At 38.5% G+C, this 15,406-nt stretch overlaps 1 protein-coding gene across 2 annotated transcripts in view; it reads left to right on the top strand.

Moving 5' to 3' along the window:
- Window positions 1–7,834, top strand: part of LOC148420837 (endonuclease V-like) — a 41,855-nt gene extending 34,021 nt beyond the window's left edge. The window contains exons 8-9 of one of the 2 annotated variants that reach the window (XM_088419661.1): window positions 2,898–2,967; window positions 5,210–7,834. In XM_088419661.1, the coding sequence (XP_088275787.1) occupies window positions 2,898–2,966 (69 nt within the window). In that variant the 3' untranslated portion in view covers window position 2,967; window positions 5,210–7,834. The remainder of the gene's footprint in view (window positions 1–2,897; window positions 2,968–5,209) is intronic. The other variant, XM_088419662.1, reaches the window with a different exon arrangement.
- The last annotated feature ends 7,572 nt before the right edge of the window (window positions 7,835–15,406 follow it).

The raw sequence follows: 15,406 nt of genomic DNA on the forward strand, positions 1-15,406 counted from the left end.
TTTGAGAGCAGACATAATATGCATGATACGTACACTACTATTAAAATGTCCTGCATGATGTTGGAATTCATCAGCCCTCACTGAAGAAACATGCACTGCTGGGCATTTATGGGAAAGACCGGAGGCGGTCGCTCTCTTTAGCCAGGTGCCTTAAAAACATCATCAACCTGTTCCACCACCTGGCCCTTTATCAGCTAGGCCTCAGAGAGAGGATGTGGTGTGTCGCAGGCCTGCCATACCCCAAACCACAGCTTTTTATTCCTTCTTCTTCTTTTTATTTTCATTTTGTGACCATTCATTTCCAAAAATGAGAGAGTGGAAGTGAGATGGAGGTGGCGTGGTACCTTGTCCTCTGTAGTGTCACTTTTGCTGAACCTGTGTTAAACGGTAAATGGCGTGCACTTATTTTATGCTTTATCTACACCATATGGTACCTAAAGCACATTACAACGCATTGCCTCATACTCACCCATTTATGCACACATTAATACACCAATGGGAGCCTGGTGCTATGCAAAACATTGTTCGGTCCAATGGTAGCAAATTAAGGTTTAATATCTTGCTCAAGGGCATTTCAACATAGTCATAAGGGTTGAGGAGAGAAAATGCAATATTTGGGTTATGAGACAAGTACTCTAGCCTTGAGCTAGGGTTGCACGATTATGGCCAAAATAATAATCACAATTATTTTGGTCAATATTGAAATCACGATTATTCATCATGTTATCCATCAACATGTCTATGTATTGCCTCCTTTTTTAAAACAAGCAATATATAAACAAGGCTTCAAGGCTTCATACTTACAAATAATAAATAAACTAAAATAAATAAAGATAAAAAATAATCAAAACTAATTCACAAAAACATGGCAAAACCTTGGCACACAGGACAACACAGCTAACTCAAAAATGTCATATTTGGTCATTTTTGGTGTCTCGTGATTTCAAACTGAATTTATTCCAGATTTTTGCCAATCGGATTTTTCAAAATGGGTCTTAATTGGCATTTGGGAAACAATGCCACTTTGTGGTACAATGGCAAAGTGCTTGATTTGAATTGTAATTTAAAAAAAAAAAGTGCTTGACTTTTTCAATATTAATATCGCCGAGGATCAGCTTAGTTAATTGTGGTTGCCAATATCGTGATTGCGATTAAAATTCGATGAATTGTGCAGCCCTACACTGAGCCTTGCCTCTCAATACACGATGTTGAGCACTTCCGCAAAAGCGACAGTCTGAACTTGCTCTTGCTATGCTCGTCATAATGTTGGGTATTTCCTCAGTTGAACTTTTTCTTCCATTTTGGTCTTGTCGAGGTCAAATTTTTTATCTTAACTCCTAGTGAAATTAATCAAAAGAAGTGAAATTAATCAAAAGAAAAGTTTTTCAAATGTCATGATGTGCTCCCAATGTTTTCCCAAATGTGTTATGGTATAAACCGTTGGTGCGACTTCAAATGAAAAAGCCCTCTTTGGACACGGCACCATTTTTATAACACGATGCAATCCAATACATCTTTATTTTTATAGCAGTTTCACAACATCTACAGCTGTAGCAAAGGACTTTACAGAACATATGAAACATTATGAATAATACAACCAAACACTTCGGGCTGACATAAAAAATTGACAATACTGTAATAAAATAATCATAACTCTTCTTACGTATGCCTTGTTGTTTGAAGTGGTTATAGATGACAGAGGAGCTATTCAAAGTTCCGTTTCACCAGTTGATCGAATGTCATAATCTCAGCATGCATGATATCACACGCCTCAGAAAAGCAGCTGTAGTGCCCATTGATGAGTAAGATACAAAAAGAATAACTAAATTCCCCAGTCCCGTTTTGATCTGCTTCTAATTCTAAGCACCAGCTCTGAGTTCTACATACATTGGCAACGCTTATCTCTCCTCAACTTGGACTCCACCAGCCATCTAACCAATGCAATCTGTCCAACAGCGCCAACATCTCCACTAAACAATACAGGCGCAAAATAGGTGCAAGAAACGCAAGCTCCCGTGGCGATTGGGTGGCCACATTCCCAACAGCGCCGATATTTTTCAAAACCAATGCTGACCCGCATAATTAAAATTATTAAAGAAAACAAAACAAACATTAAATATATTATTTTAAAGTAAGCAAATATAAAGAACACTTTACATCCATTGGCCAGGACGTGATAGCTTCATCAAAACGTCTCATCTACCAAATCTTGCTTGCAACCACTCAGTTCTACTCGGTCGCCAGTTTGAACTGCTGACAAACTGGTTTCCAGTTGTCCACAGTGAAGCGCCGTTCAAAAGATTTTGTTTGCAAATGTCAAATACTAGTAGCATGTGATGATGTTGCAAGAGGGAATTTAATCAGTGTGTTTACTTTTGGCTTTTCGATAACATTAATGTGACTTTTGAAAACTGAATGTCATGAATCAGTTTGTTAAAACAAAACTCCTCTTTTTTCTTTTTACTGCAATTTAACAATAACAGATTAAGTGACGTCGGTAAAACAAAAAAGACAAATGAAAATAATACGTCCTCATCATCCATCCATGCATCCATCCCTCCCTCCATCCCATCCCCACGCAGACCGCAGTTGTGTTCGGTCCTCAAATAGAACCTAACAGTGTTGAGCAAAATGCAGAGCAGCATCGGACTAAAGACCCGTCTGCACACAATGATTTATGTTTGTCAGGTTTGGCAGCAAAGACCAGCGCCTTGTTTGTTCTGTGTAATGTCAGCATCAAGGTCGTCTCATTTCCATTTCAAACATCCAGTGTGTGTGTTCACCGTCAGGGTGTTCCTACGCACCTCTGATTGCGAGTGATGGTATGAGTGATGTCTTCCTTTCCATGTCATCCCCTCCTAAAGTTCTCACTCCCCCCCATCTTTCTTCTTTCACAGGCTGACTGTCGCTCTAGAGAGTACCTGCGTGCTCACTTCCCCGTTGCAAAAACAGGAAGCACAGAATGAGGTGGGATGACACATGCATATCACATACCTCTTTATTTACAGTCTGACGTACAAACTCACAATTTGGACTCCCAATTAAGGAGAGCTAATTTGTCTCAATCTATCTTTAAAGCCACAGCATGAGACTCATTGGGCAAACTCAAAATAAATGGAACCTGTCAGCCTGGTTGGCAAGCCTAATCATTCTCATCAAAGTTGCCATTTGAATTTAACCCATGTAATCTAGAGGAGACTAAACACTGAGAAGTTTGCTGTTTGTATAAACATTTGTCAAAAGTGTTTTAAATGTGATGTTAAAGTGCAGTCAGCGACCATGTTGAAGTCATAGTACTTTAAAACCGGCAAAATTAAAGTCATATATCATAAACACAGAGTTGCTTACATTACCAAGGACACGATCCCTGTGAGGCAATCATGTTTTGTTTTGTTTTCCTACCTCGTTCTGGATGAACACGAAGCTGTATTCGCTGCATCATAAGAGTCATTTTCACCCATGTAGTTTGCAGCCAAACTGACTTCCTTCCTGACGCATAACTAGAAAAAGATCATGATTCTGTAAATGTGTTAGATGCTCCTTGCACACCTCTGAGCAAGGTGATCGTACAGTGTTTCTCCTCGGCAGTGTTCCTTCGATTCTGAAGTCAATTATTTATTCCTCTGCCCAAAAAAGAAAATATAAGTTGACAGAGGACGCAAACTAATGCAATCCCTTGATGGTATGCTATTGTGCAGTCGCGTTGCGATAAATTAATAAGACATCTGATAGTTTCTCTACCTGTGTGGAGAGCATGGTTATGGAAGATTGATGCTTTGCAAAGAAATTGAGAAAGAATGATAAAAAAAAAACAAACAAACATGGAGGCATCAAAATTGTAGAACAGCTGCTTGAAGATTGAGGAGAAATACAGTTGAAATACAGTACCAATTACGCAGGTGTGCACAATGTCAGGCGATGTACCGCAGTGCACCCCGCTGGCAAACGCAATGGGATGTCCGCGCACATCCACTCAGAAGGATTCAAGTGGTGAATCCTCTGAGCGCACTCCTCTCTTTGATCGGTCTCTACAAAGAGGATGAGAGAGAGCGATCGGTTTTATGCTGAGTTTGCAGGACTAGAACAGGTTCCTCTTGGCCTTAACCCAGCTTTAACCTTGGAATCAAGAGTTCATTCTTTTGAACTTTTGAAAATGACAGAAGAACTCAATCTAAATAGACATATTACAATTACAATCAAAATTAAATGTGCGTATTTGAAAAGTAGAAGAAAGTACAACACCAATTCCGATGAATTTGGGACATTGTGTAAAACAGCGGCAAGATAGTTCATGTTTAAACTGATCAAAACTATTACATTCCCTTTTGGAATTTGATTCATGCAACACCTTCCAATGAAGTTGTGAGAGGGGCATCTTTGCCACTGTGTTCCATCACCTTTCCTTCTGACAACACTCAACAACTGTTTGGAAATTGATGGCACCAATTTTTGAATTTTTGCACGTTGAATTCGTTCCTATACCTGCTTGGTGTACACTTTCAGTTGTTCAACAGTCCGGGTCTGATTTTGCGCTTCTGAGTCACGAATCACGACTCGAAACAGCAACCCAAATTCTCCTGAAATCATAGTCTATCATTTATTCTATTCATTTATACTAAAAAAGAAATTAATTACGCTGGCATTTTGTTGTACATTGTCTGTTGACAGTGTTCAGTGCAGTCAATTTCATAAATTAACCGCTGTTAATGGCGCGCAGATGACCCTGCGCGCCTTGATGCTGACAAGATTCCAGAGTTTTATTGTCATATATATATATATATATATATATATATATATATATATATATATATATATATATATATATATATATATATAGTTTTATTATACCACACAATGAAGTTCTTATTCTGTTCACTTGCCGAGCAGCAGACTACATTCAAAAAAAGCAAAAAACATAGCAATACAATAAGCAATAAAACAACAAAGAGAAACACTGATGCTAATAATATAGTGCAAAATGTCATGTAGTGCAAAATATTAGCGCAAAATATTGTTCATGCATTCAGTAAGAGACAGATTAGCGCGTGAGGGATTTATTGAGAATCCGAATGGCTTGTGGGTAGAGGCTGATTGCCAGCTGGGCAGTCCTGGCCCTCAGGCTCCTGTAGCATCTGCCTGATGGCAGCAGTTCAAACAGATCGTTTTGTGGGTGTGTCTTGTACTTGATGATGTTGCGTGTCCCCCGCAGGGCCCCGGTGTGGTAAATGTCCTGCAGTGGGGGGAAGGCTGTGCCACAGATGCGCTGTGAGGACTTGATCACACGCTGGAGAGCCTTCCTGTCTTGTGCCGTGCAGTTGCCGCACCAGACTGTGATGGAGGTGGTCTCACAGTTGCCGTCTGACTTGAATGTGCATTTTTTGCTTCTGATGTCACTTTGGCGCAACCTAAATGCACCAGGGGAAAATGATCTAAAACCTTACTATATATTTAACGAAGTAAATGTTAATTATCAAAAAATATGTAATAGGGGCTCATTCATAAGTATGTGGAAATGTGATTTTGTGACTTTGTCTTCTGCGTTTCTGTTTTTCACCTCGTGCAGGGGTTATCAACCCGCGGCTGCACGCAGCTCTTTAGTGCCGCCTTAGTGGCATCCTGGCACTTTTTAAAAACGTATGGAAATGGAAGGGGGGAGGGATATATTTTTTGTTTTAATACTGTTTACAAACATGCCACAAACATTCTTAATGTTTTCTAATGCTGTATAAATTTGTGAAATGAATAGTAAATTTCAGCACTTCTGTCAACAAAGCTTTGCGTCATTGCCTGAGATACCTGTACGTTGCCAATTCGGGAGAATTACCTGAAATTTGTTTTTTTTTGCAAGCTTTCTCAAAAAACAAAATCAAACAATAGTGGGAAATAACTAGGCAGCCAGTTTTAATATAACATTTTGTTTTTCACTTTCTCCTTCATTTTACATACATGAGAAAACGCTGTGCACTGTGGCTAAAATGAGACGACCTTGACAGATAAGTGAGTCCAACAACACAGACGCATATTATGTTGTATTTGCCTCGCTTCTTGTATAGTTCCTCCCTTCCATAGCCTTAAGAATCTTCTCTTTCACTTTTCTCTGCACACTCACTTCGTGCTCTGTCAAGACTTGTGTCTTTGAAGCTTCAAATTGAAGAACCCCGAAAAATACAATTGGTTTTCCACACTATTTTACTGATCTTGCTTAAATCCTAAAAAAAAAAAAAAAAAATCCACAACACATCTCGTTGGATGTTGAGGAGCTGCCAAGTGATCTCCAAAAAAAGGTATCACATTAAACGGGTAAGAACACAATTCTGTCAGACACATATTTGGAAAAAATGCTGTTTTCACAAAGGGATTTCATATTTATGTCATATTTTTGTCATATATTTGGAATGAAAAATAGAGATTGTATTGTGTTTTGCTCCTCAGATCCAAGAATGACGTTCTCTTTGTTGTTTTGACAAATCGTCCAAAAAATTACAATAATCTGATTTTTTTTTTTAGTGTACAGTATTTATTTTATTTCGTCAATGCAATGATGAATAATACACCCATTTAAAAGAAGTTAAACTCATAGCACCATTGCACAACACAGGAGTCACATGCTGCGTCATTCTCTGCTGGATGCGTTTGAGGAAAAATCAACATTTAATCATAAGGCTCATTATTGTAGCCTACTTAGACAGGTGAAAATAGCTATTTTCAAATCGCCAGTGGCAATATTTTGGTTTTCCAGTAGAAAAAAATGATGGTAAAATATTGGAAGATTGTTGCCAAACCTTGCAAAAAAATGAAAAAAGAATTCTCGCACTTCCCTCCATTTATGTATTAATATATGTGCATGTATGATTAGTTGGTGGTATTATAGCTTTTTCTACTTTTTCTTATTATTGTCATTTTCCATGTTATGTACATCACTTTGTTACTTCTGTTTTTTAGGTGTTAAATAAATAAGGATGAATTGAGAGCTGAGTTGAGTTTTAAAAAAGTTTTAACAGCTCAAGTGTACGTGTTAAGTCTATGTGTCTCTCCAAATGTGGAAATTGTTCCAATCAACTTCATGCTGTTATACAAATTTCAGTGCCCTTTCCAAAAGCATTTCCAAAATGTCATGGAAGATGTTATAAAGGCAATCAGCTCAAGGTTGGGCCGATCAGCTCTGTTGGGAATGGCCGCTTTCATTAAAAAGTTATCGCGGCGCAAGGGCACACTCTAAAGGTGCCGAACAGTGTCTATATTATCCAGTGTAATCCATAATAATGCTTGTTGACATTTTTAAACAACAGCATTAGTTATTGAGTTTGATTTCTTGAATCAATTTTTAGCCATGAACAAATGATCTTTTTTTTCTCATGGGAAACCCCTCTATTAGAAAAAACTATCTTTAAAAATCAAAACATTTGACACCTGACTAAAATGGGCAACTGTTGAAAGTACTGCATATATATGTTATGAGTATAAGCACCCAATTTTCAGTATGTAAGCGCCACCTTGGCATCGTTTGAAAAATTTCCCTTCAAATGATGCTTTACTCCCATTCGTTTAGGGGGCAGACAATGGATGTGTGTGTTGTTATGGATTTTGTTTTTTTACATGCATACATGGATCATGGGGTATATTTTGTCATTTATTAATATCTGAGTAGTTTTTATTTTTTTGCTTTTTTATAGTTTTCAGTGGTTCACTCTGTGTTAGCTCATGTGTTCCTGGTTTACTGGGACCTCTTTGTTCTAATATTTTTGTGCTTTATGTAAATTGGTTCGCTCTTTCTTGTTTTGTGTGACTCTTCCCTTATTTGGCCGTGAAATGTTCACTGGCACATTGTGCTCATTGTCGAGCAGATGGAGTCGCTTTGAATTAATGAAGGATAATGTTAAGCTAAGGATGATCTGTTCCTAATTAATGAATCACTAATAGACATTTGGATGTCATTATTTCCAAGTGATTTTTGATGACTTGATCCTGCATTGTATTTCCCAGATGTCCCATGCAGTCATATATAGCTGAAATCATCATGTTAAGTCAGTGCAGTAAAAAAACAAACAAAAAACAACTTGAATTTGTTGTGCCACCTATTCCATAGTAATGGAGATACAATTTACAAAGACCTGATTCAGATGAGCAATAATAGAGGAAGAAGAGGGTGGTGATGGCAAATCCCTTTGTTGATATTCTTTTCCGTCCAGCCTTTTCCACCTTCTCTCCCTCCCTCTACACATGTTTTTCTGATGCAGCAGAGGAGAAACAGCATCCATTTTCATCATACACAAAAGCCCAGAATTTCATATTTTGCCTCACCTCCTTGTTCCAGAGCGCTGCCATGCGCCACTCAGGGATTGATAAATTGCCACCACCTGCCTCATTTTTCATCAAGCATGCGTTGTTGTCAAACAAATATTCAACATACCCACGTGAACTCTTCGGTTATAACTAGAATAATCTCCAAACGCGAGGAATGGCTGAAAGGTAGTTGGATGAAAAAGTGTGGGATGAACTCCGGCTCATTGGTGACCCTGACATGGATAAACTGGTCAGAAAATGGATAGAGTGAAGTTCCGGAATCGTAAAACACCTGAGTGGAATTTCAAAGCATTTCGGACAAGTCTTATCACTTGGGTACAAGATGAAATACTGCTCCAATATATTTCTGATATTTAGGCAAAAATCTTTTGAAATCATGTTTTGGTTAAATACTGCTGAAAAACATTGTAACAGTCACAGCTCGGTAAAGCACACTGTTTTAGTTTTTGTAGGGACAAAAAAAAATCTTAATTACATCTCCGTCCGTGATCAGTAATTAATCAGTCAAGTATGCGTGTACAAAAAGAAGCACAGCCCACAAAAACCTTTCCATCAACTGCAGCTTGATTTTTGACAACCTGCCTTAGATTCACCGAGATCAAAGCATTTATCATCAAGAGACTGAAGACCAGATCTCTACTGAGATGACATCTTCAATGTGTCTCAACATCAAGCTCAAAGATAAGAAAAAGATGTTTTTGCTGAGGCGAGATCCGGCAGACCCTCCAAAATAACTGCTCGGGAGACCATTTTTCAGTGCAGCAGAGCTGCTCCAGGATTGGCCAACCCAAGCATCAGAAATGAACATCATTGAGCATGTCTTGGGTAGGAATGTGGGAGACATCCAGGACTGCTTTTATTTGTGGGTCCTGATTACTTAGTCTTAGTATTACTTAGGATGCAGTCTTCCAAGCTTTTGGCTTGCAAACTAGATATTAAATGTAGCTTTCCCAACACAACTACCTAATACACTTTTTGTAAAGTATTTGTTCAAATGTTCACATTTTTCTCCAAATCCAACTTTTCTGTGTTTAGAGAGAGCCAGAAATAGCAAATGGATATGCAGTGAGAGGAAAGAGAGACTTGTACAGTTTGATTGGTCCACTGTGATGTGTTCTGTAATTTCAGTGGTCAGATGTCATGAGACTGGGTGACTATTAACTGCTTTAAATACTACACTTAAAAATTATAAATAAACCACATCACATTAAAAGCTGCAGGTTTCAAAATATGGGGAAAAAATGTTCAGAATTTATGGTAGGATAAACATAGCATTTTTATTCACATAGCATTTGTAGAATATAAATTAAGCAGCTAATTCCACCCATAGAGATTTGTGTGTGGTTGCCACTTTTTGTCAAATAAGAATTACATCAGCTTTGCTTAGGTCTCAAGTAAGAACCTCAATTCACTTTTTCTTTAGGCATGTGACAGTCACAGCTTTTTCTATTTTTTTATTCCTATACGGTATCGCTTTGACTTTGAGTTATAGTTGCCAGTTCTAATCTATTATTGCAAACATGATTTGAGTTTTGTTTAATATGGATTGGAGCGATGGCTGATAAGTGTGTCTGCCTCACTCCTCAAGCTGGAGGTTCATTTCGGTGCTTTGGCCTTCCTTTATGAAGTTGAACATTTTTGCCAGTTCAGTTTCCTCACACATTCTAAACACATGCCTTGGAGATTGATCGAAGACTCATAATTGCCCATAAATGTTTGAGTGTGAATGTTTGGAGGAGGAAAGTCAGCTGGGATTGACAGCGGCATAAGTAGATAAGCGGTTCAGAGAATGGATGGATGGATACGATATTATGTGGTATTGAAACCAAAAGAGAAATACCATAACGTTTCATGTCCACCCCGGTGATTTTCGGTCCGACACTAGGTGCGGGGCTGCCACGTTCATGACTGTAAATAACATCACTGACCAATCCGGTGTTGGGAAGCGTGAGTCACCCCAAAGATCCCAACGACATACCGCTGTGTTCAGAGAACCCTCCGGCAGGAAATGGGTGACTCAAAGCAATCAAAGGACACACAGACCAGTAAATCAATTGAATCGTCACTTGTCTGTTTTTTTTTTTTTTTCCTGGTTCTCATCATGCTCTGAGCCTCTCCTGTGAGCTGAGCCTCTCTTTGTGGTCACCCTGTGGTGATAATATAAGATAGTTGATATTAAAATGATGAAATTATGCAAATTTTAGAGGCATCTCCACATTAAATATCGGGTAACATACAATTATGGGGGCGGGTATGGTGGGGCCGAAACAAGATAAGAATCCAAGGCAATGTACGTGTTCACGTGGACGCCAGTGGCGGTCTGTGCATTTCACACTTAGGCATTTAGTGATGTCCTACCTTATGGAATTATATTTGTGCCACAATCGTGAGCGAGCAATGAAAGATTTGGAGTGACCAAGAATAGATTTTGAGCACAGAAAAATATCTTGAGCAAGCAACGATGGATTTTGAGCATAAAAAAACGTTTTGCTCGCTCAAAAATTCTCATTGCTCGCTCACGATAGCCCTTCCTCTCTCGCTCATCATCAAGCTCTCCGCTCGTTCGAGTTGTGTACTCTCTGCGTGCTCGGTGTGGCACACACGTTACGAATGTGCCACAAATCCAACCAATCACAGCTTGTAAAAAAGTACATTGATTGACTGCTCGGTCTCCAGTTAGATTGCGTGTTGTGTTTACCCGGAAAATGCAAACGAGATCGCGTCACACAACTTGGGCGGGAGGAGGACTTCTAACATTAAAGTACAAAAACTAACACGGTACTTCTATCAAATGAGACAATACAGTAATAATAATAAAATCAAAAAATAATTCCTATACATTGTTTCCGAAGGAGTCCACCGTCTTGTTTGCTCTTTCCGGGTGAACAACAACAAAGATGCTGTTGTGTATTTATGATGTTCTGTATGACTTCTTTTTTACCTGTGAAGCCCATTGAGACTCTGGTGATTCAGGGCTATACAAATAAACTTGACTTTGATGGAATACATATTAAAATCTAGTTTGTACATCAAACACGTCAGCTCTTCAGAGAGTTTCTAAGTCAGCAAAGAAGGCCTTGCTGGCCCTGAACGCTCACCAAGAGAAACTAGTGTTAATCACTTGACTAACTTCCACTGGTATTCCAAGTTGGCTCCCTTCTATCAGCTACAAACATAACCAAACTTTCCACTTCCTCCTTTTATACCTGTTCTTTTTGATGTGCCTGAACACTACGGGCAGGAAAAATATTAATATAATTCTAAAAGCAACTGAGATAGATACACTCTGATAACATTTTGTAAAGCTCTTGATATTGACTATGTCATTGCGTTCGGCGGGGCCTTCAATTGCATGCAGTGAATTGATGAGCCACTCTTTCCACTTCATAAAATGTGGCTTGCTTCATCTTATAAGTATTGAGAAATCATTCAGTGTAGCACAGACCTCAGAAAGAACAGTTGACAAAAAGTTAGTGCTGCGGTTGGCAACACGGCTTGGGCCGTATTTTCGTGGACTCTTATATTCCAATTATATTCCAGTCGCAATTTCTTCAGAAGTCACATATACGGTTCGGTCTCAATAGCCTTGCTGCATTCTGTTTGCACATGCTGTGCTGATGTTATTTAGTGCTGTCAAGAGATTAAAGAATTAAGAGATTAATAAAGGCGTGGGACGTGATCTGTTTATTTGTTTAATTGAGTTATGTACGGGGTAAATGTGCTGCCTGTCAATTTCCGGTGTCTTAGTCAAAGCCATATTTGTGAGAAAGTCAGCCAATCCTTCAAAATAAATTGTACTTATATAATTAGCATATGACACGAAGGACATTGCTATGCTTTTGTTTTGAAGTTATTTTCCGGAAGCTTAGCCAGAAAAACAGTAAACCAACTTGATCTTTGTTTCGTCGAGTGACCAGCCTCAGTTGTGACAACACGGTGCTCGTCTGAAATCAATCGCGTTCAATTCAGAGTACTAAAAAAAAAAAACAACAACAATCAACCGCTACATTACAGATTTTGGAAGTAGGTGCACACATGACGCGGCACATCATAAGACGCCTCATCGATTTTGGTGATAATTTAAGACTTTTAAATGTCCCTTTTGGTCATGAAAATATGGTAGCTTTTTGTACTCACGTATTTATACTGTGGTCAATCGTGCTGGTTGGCGCCTATATTATTGATTCGAAAACAGGCTGCGGGCCAGTAAAAGTTTGAATGCTGGCCGCAAATTGCCCAAAAGCTGATGTTTTAGTAGAAGTGTAAAAACAATCACATTTCTTGTGCTAAATAGACAATTTGACTCATGATATAGATGTGTTTGCAATTTTCAAATGCTGACCAACAAAATGTATTCTGATGTCGTTTTTTCCCTCACGGGGAAATTTACTTGAATTGATCATACCCCACTGAGAAATATTGGCTATACAGATCTTGCACTGTTAGGATTTGTATATGTGTGGAGACAAAGGGCAACAGTTAAAAAGTGGCATCATTGAAAACTAGATGAAAGTCAAAATTGTATCCTCCAGTATATCCATTTTATGCACCAGTTTTGACAATTCCCGTTTTGTTTTGGAAATATATGAGAGGGTTCTGAAATAATTGACCAGCCTTCCCATCAGGCATTTGCATTTTAATTTGTCAAAAAAAAATCAGTGTTCCCTTGCGTTTGTTTATTTTCCTGTATTTGTGTGGGATTTGGTCAAATATGACAATTTTCACTTTGATATTCTTGTTTGGATGGTATTTCTGAAAAACACGCCTGTCAGATGTGAAGTGAAGCTCACCCTATATACTTCACCGCACATGAGCTGCTTCTCACAGGGAACATGACAGGCAAATATTTGATCAAGTGACAAGCTCAAGCATTCTGTGCAACCCTGTTTTTAGACCTTTCCACATGTTTGCTATAAACTAGAAAATCTATGCTTCTTCTGTTCCCCAAGACCTCTTTGGAAAAATCGATTGGAAAAAAAAAAATCTATTGTAATAAGGTCTCGTCAGCCTTGAACTAAGCAAAGGAGATTCATGCTTTGCTTCCATTGAGTGGCTGTTAGTATGAGAAGTCCTGCTTCACCATCTCTTCCAGCAGACCGCTTCAATCTGTAAGGTGCTCAAGTCAGCAGGAATGCTGAGCCTCATCCGGTGGGGGAATCATGCTTTCCAAAGGCTTTGACACTGACTGGAGGCTTTAGGCCCTGATGAGATTTCTTCCTCCCATGTTGTATAACATTAAACAGTGGGGAATCTAGCAGAAAAAAGTAGACCTGATTTCTAGGAACTTGAGGTTGATTTTTCCATGGAGAAAATGTTGCTGGCTTTGACCACTAGCTGCAGTTACAAATAACTGAATTCAAGTTGCTAAGGATGGCCATAGTCGGGGTCGGCAAACCCGCGGCTCCAGAGCTGCGTGCCGCTCTTTAGCGCTGCCCTGGGGGCTCCCTCGAGATTTTTCCAAAATGTATGAAAACGAAAAAAAGATGGAGTAATATACTTTTTGTGGTGTGTACCAACATTCTTAACATTTTTCAAAGCTGTAAAAATGAGCAGAATAAATATTAATTTTCAGCAGCTCTGCATTAGCTCATTATTTCAACATTGCATCATAGCAATATTTTTAAAAATATCGTGACGGACCGCTTTATAATTTATGCTAACAATTTTCAAACAATATATGGATTTGGAGTCATAGGTTATAAGCCTGTTCCACTTCATAAAACAACTTACAAATAAATTGGACATTGACGCTGCAAACAATCACCAGTTGATGTATGGCAGTGCTTGTCAATCCTCTCATAGGACATATTTTATTTATATATGTGTATATATATATATATATATATATATATATATATATATATATATATATATATATATATATCGTATTTTCCGCACTATAAGGTGCACCGGATTATAAGGTGCACCCTCAATTAATTACACATTTTAAAAACCTTTTCCATATATAAGGCGCACCGGATTATAAGGCGCACCTTCAATTAATGACATATTTTAAATCTTATTCAATCACAATATAGTAATACTCAAAGTAATACCAATAATAACTCTAAACTCTCAATAGCATAATAACTCAATGACAATATGACCTGTAAACACATATACAAACGGTAAACACATATACAAACGGTAAACACATAAAAGAAACAGGTAAAGCTTATTTTATCAGTTCATTCCCCATTTACGAATCCCGATCTCAATATTGATCCATATATAAGGCGCACCTGATTATAAGGCGCACCATCAGCTTTTTTTAAAAAAAAATACGACTTTTAGGTGTGCCTTATAGTGCAGAAAATACAGTATATATAATTTGAACATTTCTTCTTTCTACAATTTCACAAAACATAATACGTTCATATTGTAATGGAAGTTAAACTTTAAGGACCATTGTACAGTAGAGTGCTCATGTGGTGTGTCTTTTTCTCCAGGATGCATGCGCTGCAGGAAAAGTAAACATTTAATCATTAAGGTTCATTAATGGAGCCTTCTTGATTTTAATAGTAGGCTTGTACCGGTAATATAGGAAACCTATGGCATGTGTTGCCTTCATTATAAGGCTTATGTAAGGTGTTCATTTTTTTGCAGCTCCAGCTCCAGCTCCAGACAGATTTTTTTTCGTCTTTTTTGTTTGTTTGTTTTTTGGTTCAGTATGGATCTTTCAACATTTTGAGTTGCCGACCCCTGCCACATTCGGTCTAGGCATTTGGGACTGTTGCTGGTGAAAAGTCTGTCGTCGCATCCTCTCCACCTCTCTCTGTTTACACGCGCTCCCCACGTTTTCTTGCCGGCTAGTCACTGAAAGCAGGTGATCCCAAAAAATTGGATGTAGCTGCCCAAGAACAATTGCCCAATATGGGATTCACCCCCCACTGCTTTGATACTCAACTGACTAAACTCATAGGGTTTCATTCACAAAATTTGTTGAGATATCAATTTACCGTGATTTTGCATTCGGTTCTTCCTCCTGCCTACGCTCTCGCCCACTCACTGCGCTCAACTCAGTGGCGCTTGAGCTTGCTTGTGCGCACCAGCCCTTCAACATAAATAATGCATAGCTCCAACTTCCCCTGCTTTGTAGAAT

This window comes from Hippichthys cyanospilos, chromosome 7, assembly GCF_059441005.1.
Source record: "Hippichthys cyanospilos isolate Australia breed blue-spotted pipefish chromosome 7, RoL_Hcya_1.0, whole genome shotgun sequence".
Taxonomy (NCBI): domain Eukaryota; kingdom Metazoa; phylum Chordata; class Actinopteri; order Syngnathiformes; family Syngnathidae; genus Hippichthys; species Hippichthys cyanospilos.